The sequence below is a fragment of the Embiotoca jacksoni genome, unplaced genomic scaffold (genome assembly GCF_022577435.1).
Source record: "Embiotoca jacksoni isolate LCO1_2020_lvr unplaced genomic scaffold, fEmbJac1.0.p SCAF_18, whole genome shotgun sequence".
Taxonomy (NCBI): Eukaryota; Metazoa; Chordata; class Actinopteri; family Embiotocidae; genus Embiotoca; species Embiotoca jacksoni.
Window position 1 is genome coordinate 972501 of NW_027185318.1, and position 20708 is coordinate 993208.

General features: G+C 46.3%; 1 protein-coding gene across 3 annotated transcripts in view; it reads left to right on the forward strand.

The window, feature by feature from the left end:
- Positions 1-20708, forward strand: part of LOC138199737 (rho guanine nucleotide exchange factor TIAM2-like) — an 84753-nt gene that overhangs the window by 43093 nt on the left and 20952 nt on the right. For all 3 annotated transcript variants that reach the window (XM_069151894.1, XM_069151895.1, XM_069151896.1), the window contains 12 exons: positions 1-120; positions 2003-2097; positions 13044-13277; positions 13993-14061; positions 15565-15690; positions 16158-16266; positions 18341-18520; positions 18835-18953; positions 19408-19516; positions 19741-19799; positions 19913-20015; positions 20306-20399. The exon at positions 1-120 is cut by the window's left edge and continues 108 nt beyond it. In XM_069151894.1, the coding sequence (XP_069007995.1) occupies positions 1-120; positions 2003-2097; positions 13044-13277; positions 13993-14061; positions 15565-15690; positions 16158-16266; positions 18341-18520; positions 18835-18953; positions 19408-19516; positions 19741-19799; positions 19913-20015; positions 20306-20399 (1417 nt within the window). The remainder of the gene's footprint in view (positions 121-2002; positions 2098-13043; positions 13278-13992; positions 14062-15564; positions 15691-16157; positions 16267-18340; positions 18521-18834; positions 18954-19407; positions 19517-19740; positions 19800-19912; positions 20016-20305; positions 20400-20708) is intronic.

Here is a 20708-nt window from a genome sequence, read left to right on the forward strand (position 1 = left end):
TGCGGCGGGAAGGCCCCGCTCCCCCGCCGCCGCCGACTGTGGCGTTGGACCACCTGGCTGCACCTCACCAACACAACCAGGAGGTTCGCAGCAAGCACCAACGAGCCAAGTCCTCCTCAGGTGCTTTAATCTGCATGCACAGACAACAACGTACTGAACACACTCATCCTCACATCACTGACAAACTTGTACTTCATGGAAGCGCCCTACAGTTCAGCTGATTTTAATACATTTTAGTTTGAAGGCGTCACCTCAACCACAAGACTACCGCTTCAGTTTCAGTTGAAATGGCCACTTCCTCAAAACAGACGCAGTCTCTCCGAGACAAACTTAAAAGTAGCAAAAGCTCCAGATGAAGTTTCACAGCTTTGTGTATCCTGGAGGAGAGGAAAGGCCACGAGGGCCTTTTGACCGCAGAGGGCTCATTATCGCTGTGAATGTATAGTATCCTGTCAGCTTGGTTTACTCTGTGTGGACATGAGGCGTCAGAACTGAGCTGTAAGGTCATCCATGTCTCTGGACAAACACAGCTGATACCCAGCTGATAGAGAAGCAGAGGGTTTGGTGAAGGTAAAAGAGATTCACCCGAAGAAATATTATTTGTGGTGTCAGAGAATCTGAGAATTTTCACTGATATGGTCTCATAATGGATTATAAACTGCGTTGTCATGGCAAGACCCAGAACTAAAGAGATTGCTCAGAAATTGAGCCTTAAAAAGATCAGAAAGTAACTGATTTGAGAAGGTTTATATTTGTATGATGTTATCTGTGTTCTTCACAGAGGTGCTTGTGAAGTGAAGAATATGACTTGTAGATTTGAACACAGGCTGTTGTGGGTTTATTATATGACCTGTTAACAACTGAATTTTTTCATTTAAACAAACTTTTGCTTTCCAAAAAACTGCTGCCAACACTCTTCTTAAAATGTGCAGAAAATGTAGTGCTTTTTATTGCATAAAAACTGTCAACAGAGTCCTTTTTGGAGAAAGTATTCAGTGTCATCTTAATGAAAGCAATTCATTAGCGTTTCCTCCACTACAGCCATAATTGAACACAAAGGGATTAATGACTTGAAGGCCTCATTACTGCAGCTGGTGTGATCAAAGCTCCTGCAGTTTTCTTCTCCGTCTCTAGAGGGAGCTTGATCCCAGGCAGGCTGATAAGGAGCAGGGAGGTAAATGCCAACAGAGGAGGAATTAATACTCGTCTGACACGAGCTCCAAATGGACTTCATGCTGGCGTTCCTGGAAACAAGACGTCTTGTGTTCATTCAGCCAGAGTCAAACGTGTAAGATGAGAGAGCTGGAAGCAGACGCCACTATCTTGTGGAAATTCTCCTCTTGCCATCAGACTTTTGTTGACAATGATTGCCAGTTTAAAACATGAGAGTTCAGCTCCACAGGAGGCCCTGAAGTTTTTTCTTTTGTTTCCTGCCTTCACGTTGGCCTGCCTCCCGGGCTACAATCAGCAATAAAGTCTTTTCATGTGCCAACTGCTGCAGGGTTCGTCCTCAGGACCTTGAATTTAATGAGAAGTAGGCTATCTGGAAATGTTTTCCAAACACTGTTTATCTGATGATATTGTCCTGTAATGGCAGCTCATATGCAAATATACATTTCATTTGGGAGGATTTGGAGGGAAACTAGCTGTGAATTTATCTGCAAAATTGTTTTAATTGTAATTTTTTTTTCTCTGTCAAACAATGAAAGAGATAACAGAGTCTTTAATTAGGACTGCCAAGTGTGTTCTTTTTCCCTTTTTAGGATAACTGAATGCCATTTTTAGTTTGGAGACATATTTAAGTTCTGAGCGACTGGCAGGCACCCGTGGTGGTTTGAGACTATAACTAGCCTGCATTGTTTGTGCTTTGTGGCGAGTACAAGGATGTGCTTCAGCTAAAACCACTATAGGGCAGATGCAGCGATGGGTCGTATAAGCATAAGACACTGTCGCACACAACTAGGCAGACAGTGACACTGTCTCTCTCTGGCTCTTTCTCCAGATGTGTGTGCTGCAGCTGGCGGCGGTGAGTCCCTGTGCGTCGGACTGGAGGACGCTCACTCCCACTGCGCACACAGGCCTGTTCAGCACAGCAAGGTAGGAGTGCTAGAAACAGACTTTCTATTGACTTGCAGACATCCACACACTGTACCTGTCTCGCTCTCCTTCCAGGTTTGTGTGAATAAGCGTGTGCACATTGTTGTTGTTGTGTGTTTGTGCCCACTCACTGTGGCAGCTGTGGGGCTGTCAGAACCAGACTGGCACCAATCCTGAGCATTACCATAATTAGGATACTCCATCATAGCCACTGGTATAAACACAGCTTATTACTGTCATGCAGACAGGATGCAGACTGAGAGGAGAGACTGTCACACTCCCACTGCCTCCTCCACACACACACACACACACACGCACACACACACACACACACACACACACGCGCGCACACACACACACACACGCACGCACACACACACACACACGTATCCATGCACAGGCAGCCCGGGGGAAAGGCCAAGTCTCTCTGAAGAAACAGTCCTCCTGTGATCCTTCACTCAACCCTCCATTTTCAGCGTTATACTTCGAGCTACAGTGTTTTTTTAGAAGAAATAATTTCGACAGAAGCTGCTCATGATATATTTTGTTGTCCTGGCTTTGGTTCAGGTGCACTACACTTCATACAACTCTTCCTTTCAAACCAGCATAGAGGAGTATCTCCTCTATAAATATGCCCGATAGTTGTCCCTTATGAATTATGGCAGATTGCATGCCTATTTCTGTCCTGTCGGTTGTTGAACATCCGGTCAGGCTTTTGATATGCAAACCAACTTTATTGAAGCCATTAAACTGAGCGTGAGCTTGTCCGCTGGGAATTACGCCTCAACGAAGTGGTAATGCAATACAGGAAAATCTGTATGCCGGTGTTTATTGGGAGCAGTAATGAGTGTGTGGTCACTGCAAAAAGCCATGTGTTAATGATGTCGACATGGCTGGAAGCCTGAACGCGGATGTGTGCGTGCATTCGTGTGCATTCACCTTCACTTGCATCATTTGGCTAATATTTCATGTCCTTCAAAGCCGTGTACAGTAGTTGTTGTTCCAATTGTGCGTGCATGTTTGGCTAACTTGTTCATGATGTAATAGGGGCTAAATGAAAAGGGAACAGACATTAGTGCTGTGCTCATTTCATCAGGGATTCATTGATAGTAAATCCAGGCCAAATATCCAGAAAGCATTGCTAATTGCCGTAGCTGCCATGGCTTTATTCTAATTGCCTGTGTCAGAAGATGCCGAGCAGTTTTTGACCTGAGGTCAGCCAAGAGGTGGATTAGAGAGGACAACTTGCCCTCCTCTCATCTCCCTATTCTACTGTGGCTCTATTATTCTCCTCTCTTTTTGTTTGCCCGGCGACATGAGTCAGTCCCACTGCACTGGGATCTGCACTGCACCACTGCTGCTGCTCAGCTCCACGCCGTTTGTGTTTCACTGAGGAATGAATGGAAGTTGGATGTGTGTGCATTATTGAGGTTTATGAATGTGTCACTTGCATATGTGCACATTTGAGACACAAAAAGAGAAAACAAATTCCATCAGGGAGCGTTAACCACTGTGAAGGCAATTAAAAAAAACAACTAAAAAACACAGGATGAGATATTGGAGCTGGTGAATCAGATTTTCGCTGCCACGCCGAGCAGGATTTAATCACAGCGTAGCGATCAGTTTGTTCTCTGGGGCGGGGAGAAAGAAATCGAGTCACCGGGTAGAAAATCAGCCATGTATCAGCATACAGCTTCACACGTGTATGCACGTGGCGTTGTGAATGTCAACAGAGATAGATGGAAGGAAAAGGACTAATTTCAAGCCTCTTGTCACACCTTGTAATCGGCCGCCGCACCAGACTGACTACCTTTCATTAACTGGTCTGTTGCATTCCAATTTGTGCTTAGAGAGCTCAGTGTGTGTGTGTGTGTGTGTGTGTGTGTGTGTGTGTGTGTGTGTGTGTGTGTGTGTGTGTGTGTGTGTGTGTGTGGTGTGTGTGTGTGTGTGCGTGTGTGTGTGTGTGTGTGTGTGTGTGTGTGTGTGTGTGAGGTGAAGTGCTCACTGGGCGTAGTTAACAGTGTTTTTCTTACTGTCGGGATGCTGATTGTGATTCTTGTGCCTGTGAGTTACTTAATGAAACATTTGGCTAAAGAGCACCAAAGCACTTGTTTCACCGCAGCGTCGTGGTACCGGTATGAGCTTAACCAATCGATTGCAGGAGTCAACTGAGCCGGTCCCAGATAACTCCCACGAGGCACCTTAAATTGAATTGATTTGACATGTGTATAAGCAGAATCTGAATGCCTGATCGCTGCTGGTTTAGGAACTGAAAGGCTGGGATGGAGGCTCGATGAGGATTTGCTGGCTCGCACATTGTCACGCATCCATGAGAACACAAATCTATAGCGTACCGGGCAATCCCAACAGACAGATGGACGGACACGGGAAGTAATCTGGCATGGTCTGGTTTCACCACATGGCACCAGACCACAGTGGGGGGAAGGGGAGGGGGGCAGTCACACACTTGTGCTATGTACATGCACACACAGATGATCCTACCAACATTTACTATAATATATAATATAATATAATACAATACAATATAATATAATTTAACTTTTTCCCATTTGGGAATGTATGCTTGTTTTCTCCATCCGCTATAATAAACTTAATATATTTGGGTTTTCATCTATTGCTTGAATACATTTTTGTATTTAAGATATCACCTTGAGCTCGGGGAACTAGTGGTGGGAATGATTCACTTTGTTTTGTTTATTTGTTGTCATGTTAATCAGTACCAACAATAACCAATAGCTGGAGTCTCGGTGTCTCCTGTTTTTTCTGATGTTGTGGAATCTAATAAAACGGCACTAAATATTTTGCTGCTAAGCTTTTGTGTTGTTGCTTTAATATCAGTCTGCATTATATCGTACATTTATTCTTCTCTTCCATAAATAGCGGTTGTGTGTTTTGACACATGGTAACGTAATCCGTCATCTGTTGTATTAAAGCAAAGGTTAAACAGCGGACAGACAAATTAAGCCTCTTTGCATTTGTCTCAGACTAGACACTTTTCAGTAAAAGCTTTTAAATGGACTTATGAAGAGAGCTACGACTGGAGCCATGCTCTGTCTGGCTGTCACTGCAGAGCCATTTGGTTTGATTCACTTGATTCAAGCACTGATGTTATTAGACTTCGCCTCTGAGGAAGATGGAGGCTTACATACGTGTAGTAGACGGCAATATTTATGTGGCTCTTAACTCCTCTTCCTCCTTCTTCCTGCTTTCAGCCCTTTTTACTTGCCTCCATGGACGAGAGGAGTCTGGGGTGTTTGAAAAATGTGTGAATATAAAGTTTCGGTTCTCACTTATCATGGGTCCTAGACTTCAAAAAGAAGCGTTACATGCCTACAGATAAAACTTGGTATCTTCTTCAAACATGATTCCATCTTCCTTGGAGCTCCAACCATCCCCTTCTTCAACTTTACCCGACGTGTGTGTGTGTGTGTGTGTGTGTGTGTGTGTGTGTGTGTGTGTGTGTGTGTGTGTGTGTGTGTCTGTTGGGTGGGGGGGGTGAGGGGGGGGTGTTATGACTAAACCCATCAGCCGCCATCTGGCCGTGAGCAGGCTAATAATCTGGGCTTACTGCTGTCAGTACGGTTAATGCTAGCCCGCTCTTGTCAGTCCGCCCCACCGTAAACAAGCTGCAGATAAAAACTTAAAAGGAAGAAGCAACGGCGGGACCAACCGGGACCCCGATCCACCATGACCCGAATCTGGCTGGAATGAGCACGGAGGGAGTGGCCAGTGCAGCCCTGGCGGTAGCCGTGGCAACGGGGCGGGATGAGGACCCGCGGCCGTGCCTCTGCCTCACCACCTTAATTGAGCTCTTCACGCGGGACCAGTCGCCCGCTCAGGCCCTGGGTTCCCTCCTGGCCATGTGCTGGTTCTGCCCGTCTGGCTACGAAGCAGAGGAGAAGGACCTGTTTGCTGGATCGGTGCTTTTCAGTCTGGGACGACTCCTTAAGGACAAGCTGGGGGGCCTCGCCCGGGACATGACCGCCTGCCTGTCCTGCCAGAGAGACGCCAAAGGAGACAAACAGCTGGTAACTGCAGGCTCACGGCTGCCTGTGTGTGTGTGTGTGTGTGTGTGTGTGTGTGTGTGTGTGTGTGTGTGTGTGTGTGTGTGTGTGTGTGTGTGTGTGGGGGCGGCAGCTTCAACTCAGAGATGATACTATGAATCTTCACACTTGTGCTGCAAACTTTCACAAAACTCCCACAGCCGTCTGTGTAGATGGTAAAAATATGTGTGGAGTCATTTTACTGTCACAGAATTCATGTGCACTTTATTTGCATTTATATTTCAGCACAGATTTCAAGTGCTTATGAATTCCTTTATGGCTCAGCGGATGGTCCACATCGGTCCACATCGGTCCACATCGGTCCACATCGGTCCACGCTGAGCTGTCTTAAGATGTATGGGTCTAACTGGTTTGCTCATTGTACCCAGAGGATTGAATGTAATGTGAGCAGACACCTGCAAAATAATGAGACTTGAGTTTCTCTTTGTGTTTCGTGCTAAATGTTCGCATGAGAACCGTCACCTCTGGGATCCATTCAGACTTTTATTAGTCCCGTTCTCTCCTTTTTGTCCAAGCAGGCTTTATCTTTGCTGCACGCAGACCAGCGGTGATCTTTGGTTCTACTGTCTTCTGTTTGTGGTGGCAGCAGGTCAAAGGTCAAAGGGTCACGGTGTTCATTTCTGCTGTGATGTTATCTCAGCAGTGTTTAATTCAACTGTACTGGTTTGGCGAGCTGTTCCTGTGTCTGAACGGTCAGTGACTCCTTATCTGTTAGCATCATGTCGTCTTTGGCAGCTGTGTGGCGAGTAGTTCAGCTCGTGTTCTTTCACCCAGATTGAGCGTTTTCCAGGTGAGGAAGGGAAACGGTGTTATTCCACATCAGCAGCAAACAGTTCCACTTAACCTTTCATTTAGTTTTAGACATCTTGGAGTAAGAAAAGTGAATATTGCGAGCCTTACTTTGCCTTTGTACTGGCAGTCATGCAGCAGAGGGGATCTGAATAGCCTTGGGGGGGCACAGTAAGAATGGGTGCTTTAATCTGAAGCTGGCTTCATTATTAAAACACACTTTTCTCCCAAAGTCCTCCGAGACGTGGTGGAATAATATTTGTTTAGGATGAATAATAAAAAGCGTAAATGGGCTTGAGTAGAGCGAGACGGGACCAGCCCTCCCTTCTTCCTCTCTCCTCCCCTCTGCTCTGTTTGATTTATGACCGCACGTCTTCTTTTATTGAGCTTTGAAAAGAGGATGGCATCGTGGCACTATAGCCCACTAACACGGCAAATGAATCACTGCCCTGCCTGCTGGCCACCGGGCCTCGGGGCTCGGGCCTCGGGCCTCCACCTCAGTGTCACGACAAGGCTGCTTCCTGTGAGGGATGGGTGAAGCCGGACCCAGGGGCACGCCGCTATTTCATCCCCTGCTCTTCATCCCCTGCTCTTCATCCTCCCCTCCCCTCATTTGTTTGTCTATTTCTGCTCAGATAGGGTTTCTCCACTCATGAAGCAACAAGGCTTCTCCTTTGATTAGAGCAACGTTTCATCTGCAAAGCAGAGAGCTCTGTACATAATGACTCCACCGGAGCGTTATGAGGGAGATGGCGATAGTGTTCAGTGTTTGTCAGTCTGACACAGCTCATCTGTGTGTGTTTTCATTTCTCTTCTGTGTTTATGCCCAAAACTTGTGAAAAAAAACCAAAACAAACAAGTGCTGCAGTGTGACTGAAATGAGAAATAAGACCGTTTAGCTGTATCCTTTACTGGCTCAGTAACCTCGCAGCTATTCTACATTTGGGGAAAAGTGGACCTAAAACCTGTTCAGTGAGTAAGCATGCTTTGAACGATGTGCTTTTTGTCTCACATCCTATTTCAGACTGCCGGCTCAGGAAATATTATCCAAAAGAGTTACTCAAAAGAAGGAAGGGACTTAAAAAGATGGTGAAGGATTGAGAGGAGTCTGAAAGACGACAGCGTCTCTTGTCTCCAGGACAGGATGCTGAATGTTGGCAGGATGGAAACTCCAGTTTATAGCACTTGGTCCAGAGGTTTCCTGTCTTGTGTTGAGGTGTCTCCTTCCTCTTGATGTCTGTAATACTCGCCTTTGAGCAGGTTCCTTGGAACAGGTCTGTTTACTTCTAAACATGGTTAAACATCTACTTTGTATGAAGCACAAGAAGACCTTAGAAAAACCTTCACTGAGGGACGCCATCGAGGCCCGTGGACCAGATGCTGAACGTAAACCACAACAGCACTGGTTCATGTCGGGCCACTAACCTTTGCCACACATCATCCCCACTCTCCTTCGCCCCCTTTATTTTCCGTCTTCTCGCTTCTGTCTCTGTAATATATGCCAGAAAAGTACATTTAAAAAGGTCCAGACTGTCATCTCCTTCACCTGAGGAAGGGAAATAGGGGAAGAGTAGAAGGAACCTTGATACACACCTTGACACTGCATTGTTTACTTCTAGGATAACCAACAGGAAAGTAATTTACCCTCCTAATCCTAATCCTGTCCATTAACGGGCTACCTCATGAGCAGCACACTCTTACAAGTGCTCACAGTACAGTTTTAATAGGAAGAGCCTGCATCTGTTTATTTATTCCACCTGAAAGTACCGAGGCCACTGAGCCATACATGTCATGTTTTATTCTGGTGCGAGTCCATAGTTAACATTCCTGCCTCGTTACCCCCCACCGGCTCAGAGCCTCCCACTTTTGAGTCAGCCATTCCTCTGTGTGTGGAGGTAACAAGCCAGAACAGTCTACATTGTACTGCTGCTATTGAGAGCCGGGACACTGATGCAGCCCCCGGGCCTCTGCATTCAGCTCTCTGGAAATCACACCAGAGAGGTCACCTGGAGCCGAAGAGGAAGGAGGAACGGGGATTTCTGGGAGGAAATGGACAGATGGAAGTAGGATGGATGGCAAGGTGTTGGAGGTAGAGACACAGGAAGAGCAGCGCTGATGCAAACAGACAGACAGTAGCAGTCGTTAGAGGTGGAGTTCCTCCTCTATTTGCACAAGCTAAGTGGGCAGACTGTATAGTACTGATTGACATGCAAAACAAGCCAGCAGCAAGCGCTTTTTCTCTGCCTACGCTCACAGAACAACAGCATGATCAATGGCTCCATCCCCATCAAAGCCCACTCCGCCCCAGAGGCAGAGGTGTACTCCAGACGGAGGCTTCTGACTCGGGCCTGACGAAGAGACCGGCAGCAGCACATTAGAGAGAGAGCGAGGCGGAGGAGGGTGAGGAAGGTTGGAGAGTGGATCGGCTGGTCATCAGATGAAAATCAGAAGTGGACGCTGTACGAAGATAAAAAATCTCAGACAGTCGAGCCGACTTCGCGGTCCTGCCGCGGATTCTTTCTCGGATTTGTTCAAGTCGTATAATCACCCAGGCGGTTTGTGGAGCCGTCATGCCAGCGCCCAGAGGAGGCCGGCTCCGGAGGAAGGGCTGCTCCCTGGCCCGGAGGACCCAGCGGCAGGCCACGGCAGCATGGAGGCTGCTCTACAGGCTGCTCTTCATGGTGACCAGGAGATTAGGAGAGGTAGTGGAAATAAGTGGGATGAACACTTTATGCTCTGATATTTGATGCAGTTTTTGGAAGAGCCTCTTTAAAAGAGACGATAAGTCATCAGCCCTCCTCTGCTGTCCCGAGAATCACTGGTCCTGGAAGTGAGCTGGTTTTTGATTGAATGTTGAAATAGGTTTAACTGTGAGAAGAAAGCTGCTTTCAAAATTTAGCTTGTGTGTCATGGGAATTTCTTTGGTTCGTTTGGAATCAAAGTGTCACTGGATTTATGAAAAACAGGATTTTTACTTGACTTGAAAGGTGTAACATTTTGGAATAAAACCGCTCTGACCCTGAAGGATCTAGCGAGCGGAAGTCATGTAATCATGTGTAAATACATTTGGCTAAAATGGAAAAATATTTTGTCAGAATGTAACCGGAGAAAAAAAAAGATGACAACCTCCTCTCGGTTCATTTGATATTTTCTGGCTTACAAATGTTGACAAAGAATGATCTTCTAAATTGACTAAAGGGCACGAGCAGAGGTAGAAACATGTTTCCCAGCTGACAGCTGTCAGCAGGGATGGATCGCTTCCAGCCGGTTCTCCCGGCGCTGCTGCCTCCCATCCTCAGCCCTTAATTGGTTATTTGGGCTATCTGTCAGGCTGTGTTGGTGGGATTGTTGTGAGGCTATTGCGATCCCTGAGTCATGACTGCCCCCCCCACCTCCCCCACCTTCTCCCTCTCTTCCATCTCCACCTTCTCTCGTCACGCTCCGATGAAGATATCTGTCATTTAGCGTTGATGAAAAACTTATTTAGGAAGCTGTGTGAGAGGTGAAAGTGTGTTTTTATGCCCCCCCCCCACCCCGCTCTGTGGCCCCTCCTTCATTTCATCTCATGGATGTGTGTGTGAGCCCATATCGCTCCAGTGTGGGAGTGTGATGAGAATTAACTCGGCACTTGAGTGGCAGTGTGTGCAACCGGGAGCACACATGTTTCTAAAGACGTGAATATCCTCCTCTTCGGGTGCCTGTGGCTGAAATAAACGGCAGATACGACTGTTATCTGTCTCCACGAGGCTGCTCTCCCCTGTCTGGAGCCACCAGTGGGATATTTGATGAATATGTCGCTCTGATATCCTTCAACCTCTGTTTCCTCCAGGCGATCTCCCCCTGTCTGCCTGCCTGGCGCGTTGCAGAGTTTTCCCAGAGCATGCATCAGTGAATGAAGGCTGACTTGTGCTGTGTGTGGCAGCATCATCAGTGTTTGAGGCAGATTCTATGATCTTTAAAGGGCTGGTATGTAGCTGCAGCTACGTGGGTCATATTCAATTCCTTCTGATGGAGAAGTGTTTATAAGATAAATGAATGCTGACATGCACATGATCACTTTAAATGTTTTTAAAGTTTCCTCTCCGCTCAGACATTGAAATTTCTGCATGTTAACTTTGAACTCAAAGTGCTGTATTTATTCACAGCATCACAGACCTGCTGGCATAGCTGCAGCTTCTTCGTCTTGTTTTGACCGTAAATGGAGCATCAGTCAGTGTGTTTACATGTGCAGGTATGTCCATATGTGTGCTGCGAACATTAGTCCCTCCACCGGCGCACAGGGAGACATTAAGTCCCTTCATAATTATCGGCCCACATTCAAAGAACTCCAAAGTGGAGCGCTGCTGTGGGCGGTGGATCACTTGAAAGAGGCTTAGCTCAGACATACATAGAGGACACGGAGAGGAATTTTCCCCTTCTGTCTCTTTCTTCTCTCTTTTTCAGTCTCAGCACAGGCGGTCTGTACCGGAGCATCGGAGGGCCGTCTCTGGAGTGACCGCGCTATAATGAGCAAGCTCATGAGTCGCAGGCTTATTAATGGAAGCCTTGATTGTCTGTGGGCTCTCTGGGAGTGGGTGGGTGATGGTTACGGGGGGGGGGGGGCTAACGCCAGCGTTAGAGCTGAATGACTCAGACAAGTTTTCACTTGGGAAGTGTGCGTGCGTTTGTATCAATGCTTGCAGTGTCAGAGTGAAGTGTGTATCGATCCGTTTCTGTTGCTGTACAGTCTGAAGCTGCACTTCACTGCTTGTTCGTGTGATATTTGGAATACTGGCACACACACACACACACACACACACACACACACACACACACACACACACACACACACACACACATACACACACACATACACACACACACACACACACACAGGAAGGCGGTGAGTGCTGAGCGACTGTTTTGCTTGGCATCGTGGCCGTCCCGCCGTGCTGTGTTGCTGTGCAGCCGACTGGAACCTGTTATTACTGGCACTTATCAGCCTCTGCTGATTTCAGAGACCGCCCTCAGATTTAATGCTACATCATGTCATTCACTGGGAATAAGGAGGACCGGCCATCATGACATTATTTTTAGCACAGAAATCACATGATAATTGAAGGCTTGTGCGATGCAGTCTAAAGCTTGCTGTTGGTAAGAAACTAGGATGTTGATTAAGTGTACATATATTTATTGTAGTACTTGAAGAGTATAAACCATGAGGTGATAACCAATGTGTAAATTAAAAAATGCAGAGGTTTTTTTCCTTCATTGCTCCATTCTTTATTTCCCAGATGAGAACTGAGAAGCTCAAAATGGTTTTACAGATTATAAAATCTTAACCTGCCACAGGGAAGCCGTCGCAGCGTGGTGGCTGCGGTTGATGTTAATTGTCCCACCCCAGGCAGTACAGTCCAGTATAAAGTGATGCAGATTATCTGTTTCCGCTGAACACCTCTGTAAAAGATATGGCACTGAGTTCTTTGCGGGGTTCCACCCATCAAAGAAGGAAATTATATATTTTGTAAACGGGCGCTACCAACCCCTCCTCCACTCCGTCAAATACAAACTATTATAAACTAATTCATGACCATTTGGGACTTCCTGGCATGTCAGATTTTCTGGAATTGATGTGACATAAAGCTGCATGATGGTCTATTATGTGACAAACAATGATGAAATGTTGTGTAATGCTGTCTGCTGGGATATCCAGTCAGTATTTCAGATGCACAAAATCTTGGATGCAAAACCAATTAGCATAGAGTGTATAACTAAATCTCCATAACGCTCTTAGTATACCCAGGAGGATCACTGACCGCAGACAGTGTGGAACTGTATACATCATTATTTTATACAGCTTTGAATCTGAAATCATTAGTGAATGTTTAAATGAAGTGCTCTGTGCGGGCACACACGTGTGTGTGTGTGTGTGTGTGTGTGTGTGTGTGTGTGTGTGTGTGTGTGTGTGTGTGTGTGTGTGTGTGTGTGTGCAGTTTCTCATAACGAGTGCGATCCTCATTTTATCGAGCAGTTATAATCCCTGAGCTTCCGAACCTAAATCACCTGCCTCCCCCTCTCTGTCGCCCCCTGCAGAGCGTGGACACAGTGTGCACCCTCTACCAGTCCTTCCAGGAGGGGCCCGGCTCGGGCACGGGGGGTGTGATGGATGAGACCAGGGAACCTTCGGTGAGGCAGGGAGGCCAGCTGGGGTCGGGTCCCCAGGGAGAGGCCGCCCTGCTCAGACCTTGCCACAAGCATATGAGTGCCACGGAGAGGTTACGCAAGGTCATCCAGGAGCTGGTGGACACGGAGAAGTCCTACGTGAAGGTGAGACCACAAGAATTCCTTTTAAGAAGCCAGCATGCTTATTTTCTTAAACATGACCGCATGCTTTCTAAAGATTTATAAAGCTGCTCCAAATTCCCTTTTTTATAAGTTTAATTATACATTTTTAGATGTAAGGTACTTACTATAATGAATTGTGTTCATTGGTGACATGTTTCCTGTGAATCCGGTAGAGACAGCCCTCCCCCTACCGTCTTCCCCCTGATGCACATTAAAGCCAGAATCATGATCGTCTCGTCTCTAGGACACTTGTCACGTCTGCCATTTCCCCCTCTTTCTTCCTCGTGTCCTCGTTTCTTCATTTAGTCGCCTCTTCTTCAACCCGCCATTCAATTGTAATTGAGGGAGTAGATTGTCTTCTCTGAGTGGCTTGATGTGGGCATTTTCACCAGGATCCATGCACCACCAGCCGGGGTAGGGAGGTGGGGGAGGGGATGGGAGGAGGAGGAGGCTCATAAATCAACCTAATGAGAAATACCCCCACTGATACCAAGACAAGCTACAGCCACATTACAGGAGTGGGGGGAGGAAGAGGGGAGGAAGAGGAGGACGGAGGTGATTGCAGGATGAAGACGGTTGGAGGTTATAAAAGGCTGATCTGATGATGAAACGGGTTTTAAAGGAAAAGCAGGTGAAGGAATAATGTTTTACTTCTTGTCATTGACCTTCTTTTGGATTTTGTCTTTCCTTTCTGCAGGACCTGGCCTGCCTGTTCGAGATCTACCTGAAACCCCTGCAGAACGAAACCTTCCTCACACTGGACGAGGTAGGAGGCGTGTGTATGAACTATGAACACGTATGTAGAGGTGTAGAGGCGTGTGTATGAACTATGAACACGTATGTAGAGGCATGTGTATGAACTATTGAACACGTATGTAGAGGTGTAGAGGCGTGTGTATGAACTATTGAACATGTATGTAGAGGCGTGTGTATGAACTATTGAACACGTATGTAGAGGTGTAGAGGCGTGTGTATGAACTATTGAACATGTATGTAGAGGCGTGTGTATGAACTATTGAACATGTATGTAGAGGTGTAGAGGCGTGTGTATGAACTATTGAACATGTATGTAGAGGCGTGTGTATGAACTATTGAACATGTATGTAGAGGTGTAGAGGCGTGTGTATGAACTATTGAACATGTATGTAGAGGTGTAGAGGCGTGTGTATGAACTATTGAACATGTATGTAGAGGTGTAGAGGCGTGTGTATGAACTATTGAACATGTATGTAGAGGCGTGTGTATGAACTATTGAACATGTATGTAGAGGTGTAGAGGCGTGTGTATGAACTATTGAACACGTATGTAGAGGTGTAGAGGCGTGTGTATGAACTATTGAACACGTATGTAGAGGTGTAGAGGCGTGTGTATGAACTATTGAACACATATGTAGAGGTGTAGAGGTGTGTGTATGAACTATTGAACACGTATGTAGAGGTGTAGAGGCGTGTCCTGCTGGTTCTCTGGAGGACGTCAGATTCATGGCGTGTTTATTACCCGTAGATGAACTGCGTCTCCCTCATTACACTGTGAGTGCCTGGAGGATACATTAGCATTCCCCTACACTGACCTTCCAGCCTTCCACAGGGACGCGCTAATGAAGGCTGGCGTTAGTGTAAGCCCACCCTTGAAGCGCTCACCTCAGGTTAATTTGCCACCGTATAGCTGCCCACACATTTCTGTTCATGTTCCTCATTAAGATTTTCCTCCATTTATAAACCCTTTAAATTCAACTTGGCATCATGTAGTGTTGCTGCAGACGCCTCCATCTCTGCCAGGCACGACGCTCGAACACGGGACGTCCCTCCGAAGACATACTCGTCGATAGGTTACTGAGCGCTGGGGCAAATTAAAAAGCTATTATGGGACGGACAAGGACACGTTAGCCCCCAAACGGCTTTTAATGAAGGGAAGTGGAGACCCTGTCTGCTCTGTATGCGGCGGAGAGCGAGTGTTTAACTGAACCAGTTGGTCCGTTTCTAGCAGGACTGCAGCTTGTCCTTAAGTGCCTTTGTCAGAGATGAAGCCATCAGAGTGGAGGTTTTATAACACTCCAGGGTGCCTGTCTGACTGACTGTTATGAATCACAAGCTATCTTGGCTCTTTTTTGTCTAAAGTAGTCTCATATGCCCCCACCCCACCCCCCCACCCCCCCACTCCTCCACCTCTGCTGTTCTCCTTTCATTCCGTCTTATCCATCAACATTTTCATACTCCCTCTTCTTCCATCCATTATTCTACTTTCCCTCCTCACCTGTCCTCCGTCTCAGATGGAGAGTCTGTTCGGCAGCCTGCCAGAGATGCTGGACTTCCAGAGGGTCTTCCTCCAGACGCTGGAGGAGAGGATCGCCTCCTCGCCCGACTTCAACACCCTGGAGACTCCGTCGCAGTTCAAGGTGGGATGAACAAAGGAACATATCGCAGTACTGATCGCATGTCTGCAGATTCAGTGTGGAGTTCATGAGTATACAAAACAATTAGCAAACCAGGTGATTTTAGCTGCTGTTCCAAAGAAAGACATGATCTTTAAGATCCTGGGGTTTATAAATAATTGAGGTGTTGCAACAGTCGCACCGCAGGCTGATTTATAGGCTTGACATGACAAGGTGTGGGGTCTATTGATCGAGGCGGCGGTTCACTGGTTGGATTGTGAGCTGCTGAAAGCTTGTGAACTCAAGAGGTTAGGTGAGAGGCAGAGGACAGAGTCTGAATCGTCTCCCAGGAGACGGAGGACACTGTGATCCGGTCAGGACTTCCCATGTTCACACTCTTTCATCCTCTCTCTCGCTCTGTGTAGAACCACTTCCTCTCTCCATCTATGTGCGACACTCAGTCCCTGTCTCTGTTTTCATCCTCTTTAAAGAAGCTGCTGTTTTCTCTGGGGGGTTCGTTCCTCTACTACGCCGACCACTTCAAGCTCTACAGCGGCTTCTGTGCCAACCACATCAAAGTCCAAAAGGTCCTGGAGAGAGGTAGGACATACACCTGAACACATGCAGAATACCTGCTGGCCTAAATGCACTGCTGCTGCACAGAGAGATAAATACATCTGATCCAAAGTGGGCCACACCCGGATAAATTCAGCTTCCTTGCACCTGTGTTGCGTCAGCGACACCTCGCAGCACTCACTGTGGACTTCTCTTTTGGGAAGCAAATCAATTATGTATGAAAGTAAATGTCCCAGAGTGAGACAGTTGATGGAAGTGAGGTGAGTGATGCCTCTCCGTTTTACTGCAAGTCCTGCTCCTTCTCCAACATCCAACACACACATTACATGAGACAGAAAACAGGGACGTGTTGTCCAGCTTTCACTTTGTGATTTATAGTTTCAACACATTTGAAGCTATAACCTGCCTCACAAACTGATCAACTTTAAACAAATACATGCTGATATTTATACACAGACTTTGGATAACCTTGTCCACGAGCAGCTGATATGTGACCGTGACAACCTTAGTGTCCTAATAATTCCTTGCTTCTCCCACAGCATGTGACAGAGTGGAAATTTTAAAGTTGATTTATGCCCACTGAGATGGCGGCCTCTCTGCCATTATGTGGGACTGCTGCCCAGTACAGAGAGAAATGTTAGAAGATTGGCTTCTTTGCCGACGTGGGAGGACGGCGTAAGGGGAGGGGGGGCGCAAATGGCCTCCCCTGTGCTGCTTAAATCTGCACCATTACCAGAATTGTGTGAGATATTCCTCGAAGTAAGCAGCAGGATGGACATTTAATGGGATTAGACAGGAGAAAAACACTCTGAAGTCTCTGATGGGTCAGAATTAACTGGATAAGAATAAAGTGTGGCAAATATGGTTATTGAACAGTGCTGGTGCATGGAAGAGCTTTCAGTTTATGAAAATAACATTTTTATAGATGCACACCATTTGGATGACAGATTGTTCCTACATGTAAACAAAAGGATATCCTCAGATTAGCATCACACTCAAATGGATTTAGTTTTTTTTTTTTTTTTTAAAGTTAATTGCATACGAAGTGTGAATGTACCTGAGATTCATATGGTCAAAGGTGATTGTCTTTTTCAGAAGCACCTGTGATCTTGGCCCAGGGATTTTTCTACGTCAGCTCGGTACTAAATGGCTCCAAGATTCAAAGTAACACTCTTCACAGGGTTTATGCACCCGATCCTTTAACCCAAGCTTTAAATGATGGGCTGTACTGTGTTGTAGTTGATGAACACAAATGGATATTAGAACAACGGGGAGCAGAATAACTACATATTACAGATAAAAGCAGCGCGCTATAACAGGCACTAGTTGCACAGCACTCTGAGTACGTAGTCGGCTCAGCGTGACAGAACATCCAGCTGATCCAAGGACATGCAGAAGTCTGTGGGTGTTAGCCTTTAAGTAATTATATGCCCATCTCTGCCATCTTCATCACCCTCCTCCCCTGCCCGTCATGCCAAGGGCCCTGGGTTGCCTTAGTTTCCCTGTTTATTTGTCGACTCGTTAATTGCCTGCCAATTACTCTGGGAGGTGTCGATGCAGCTGCCTGTCTGAGGCTTGGAGTGCTATAATTAATACTTTAATGGCCCCCTCGGTAGGTGCTGCGGAAGCATACAGCTCAGGGAAAATGTCATCACCTTTACGGAAAGCCCTTCATGTGTTATACTTTCCATTTCACATGACACCGTTAGCTTCAGCATAAAGTCCCAACTCGACTATTTTGCCAGGTTATAAACGAGGCAACACAAGTATTCAAATAACTCACTACAACTCTGCAAGATCATGTTTTTCTTTTGCTTTGAAAACCACCTGATCCTTAGTTTCTTATGATGACTCAGATTTGATACATGGAGTATAATGGATGCAGTAGCAGGTGTTTACACTACCCCCTGCTGGACACCCTGATTCTGCCCTGACCCACATTTACCTGAGACCTGAGCTCGACTATGAAGCCACATGTCTCTCACTATATATGATGGAGGTTACTAGAGTACATCAGGAAATATAAACAACAAAAACAAAGATGGTAAACTGATGAAAGATCCATATTAATTCAGCATGTGTGTGTGTTTTTGTTTAGCTAAGACGGATCGGGCCTTCAAAGAATTCCTGGATGCGAGGAACCCCACCAAGCAGCACTCCTCCACGCTGGAGTCGTACCTGATCAAACCGGTGCAGAGGGTCCTGAAGTACCCGCTGCTGCTGAGGGAGCTGGTCTCCCTGACGGACGCTGACAGTGAGGAGCACTACCACCTCACCGGTAGGAGGAGAAACACGCGTGCATTTATAGACACACATGTACGTGGTGCGCTATAAATACAGGCCGTGGTCACACTCAGCATTTCGGTGTCGTGTTGGTAAATCATGCATGTGAACATTAAGTGACAAACGTTGGCACGCGAGCAGCAGCATTGTTTCCAGTACATAATGCACACACAACGAGCAAATACAATCTGCTACTGTAATACAAAGCGCACACACACACACACACACACACACACACACACACACACACACACACACACACACACACACGTGCTCCCTGTGAACACTCGGTTTGGTCTGTCCCTGCAGAGGCTCTGAGAGCCATGGAGAAGGTGGCCAGCCACATCAATGAGATGCAGAAGATCTACGAGGATTACGGCTCGGTGTTTGATCAGCTCGTTGCCGAGCAGACCGGCCACGATAAGGAGGTGAATACACAATTTGGGATTAGATTTATAATTATTATCTCCAGCTATTAAAAAAGTTATTCTTTTACAACACGTGGCGACCTGCTTGAAGGGCTGCTCATAGAAAACAACTAAAATACGAAATCCTTATCACAATCACTGTAGTGTGATGGAGGTCATCGGAGTGGAGCTTCAGCTCATGTTGTTTACGCCGTCCTCTGCGTCGCCCCCAAGGGACTGAATACATTTACGAATTGATGAAATATTTAGTTGGTAACCACTACAGTACAAATATTTAAAGTGAATGCTAAATAATGTTGTCGATGGTACTGTATGTTTTTTAGTGTATTTAAACAGACTATTTGAAGATTGGATTGAAAAATCAGTGTTGAACTCACAGCCATGAAACGTCCGGCTTGTTCTTCTTCTTCCGACTCCGTTTCAAACGCTCTGCCGGCTCCTGTGTGTCTCTCAGGTCACCGAGATTTCTATGGGAGAGTTTCTCATGCATTCCTCAGTGGTCTGGCTCAACCCTCATCCGTCACTGGGCCGCATGAGAAAAGATCCCGAGCTGACCGTGTTTGGTGAGTGTTTTATTTCACTCATGGACTCATGTCATATGTTTCAAAACTTTGTTGGGGTTTGTAAAGAAAGACAGAATCGTGTTTGCAGTAGCACTCAAACTGTGAATTTTAATATCCGTGACTGTAACTCTGACATATGCTTTGAGGCTTCAGTTACTCTCCTTCAGCTCCCCGAGAGGCATTCCCAGTGAAAACTAAGACGCTGACGTGTTTTCTCTCCCCAGTGTTCAAGAAAGCAGTGATATTGGTCTACAGGGAAAACAACAAGCTGAAGAAAAAGATGGTAAGTATTGTGTTTTTTGCTCTTGTTTTCTCCCCCATGTCACCGATGCTGTGTTGGTGTGAAACTGTATTTTCCTCTCCTCCCATGTGGTGTTTTTCCTGCCTGATGACCAGACCAACCCTCGTTCGGCACTTTCTCACGGAGATTCGGACCCTTTTAAGTTCCGCTGGCTCATCCCGCTCTCTGCGCTGCAGGTTAGGCTGGGAAATACTGCAGGTAAGAGGCCAGCACACGCATTATCCCACTAAATCACTCACAAAGTACATCCACTAAATCTTTCTTCTCCCCCTTCGTATTTCCCGACACACACACACACACACACACACACACACACACACACACACACACACACACACACACACACCTCTAAGCTCACCCTTCTTGCCCACACACCCTTCTTCGGGCATTTCTATTCAGCTCCCTCCCTCCTTATCTCCATCTGAAAACCATAAACCATATTTGGTCTGTGTGATTAAAAGCCTCTCCTTATTTCATCGCCCTCCCAGGAACAGGAACGGAGAGCAGCTGCATCTGGGAGTTGATTCACTCCAAGTCTGAAGTGGAAGGTCGACCGGAGACCGTCTTCCAGCTTTGCAGCAGGTCAGAGATTAAACTTTCAGGTGGAATCCGTGATGAATAATTCTGGTATGCATTCGTAGATTCCTGTGTCCAATTCTTTTTATCCATGACATATCAGATTTATTTCTTCAAGGGTAATATGGTTTCTTATGACTTTAGCATGTCATCCAAAATAGGGGAGAAAAAAGGCATACTATAGCATGTCGTCCAAATTATGGTGAATTAGTGACAAAATAATCAAAAAAATGCTTTAGTATGACTTTTTTGTTTTTTTTATCATATTTTAGACGACATGCTACAGTATGACTTTTTTTTTTTTTATCATATTTT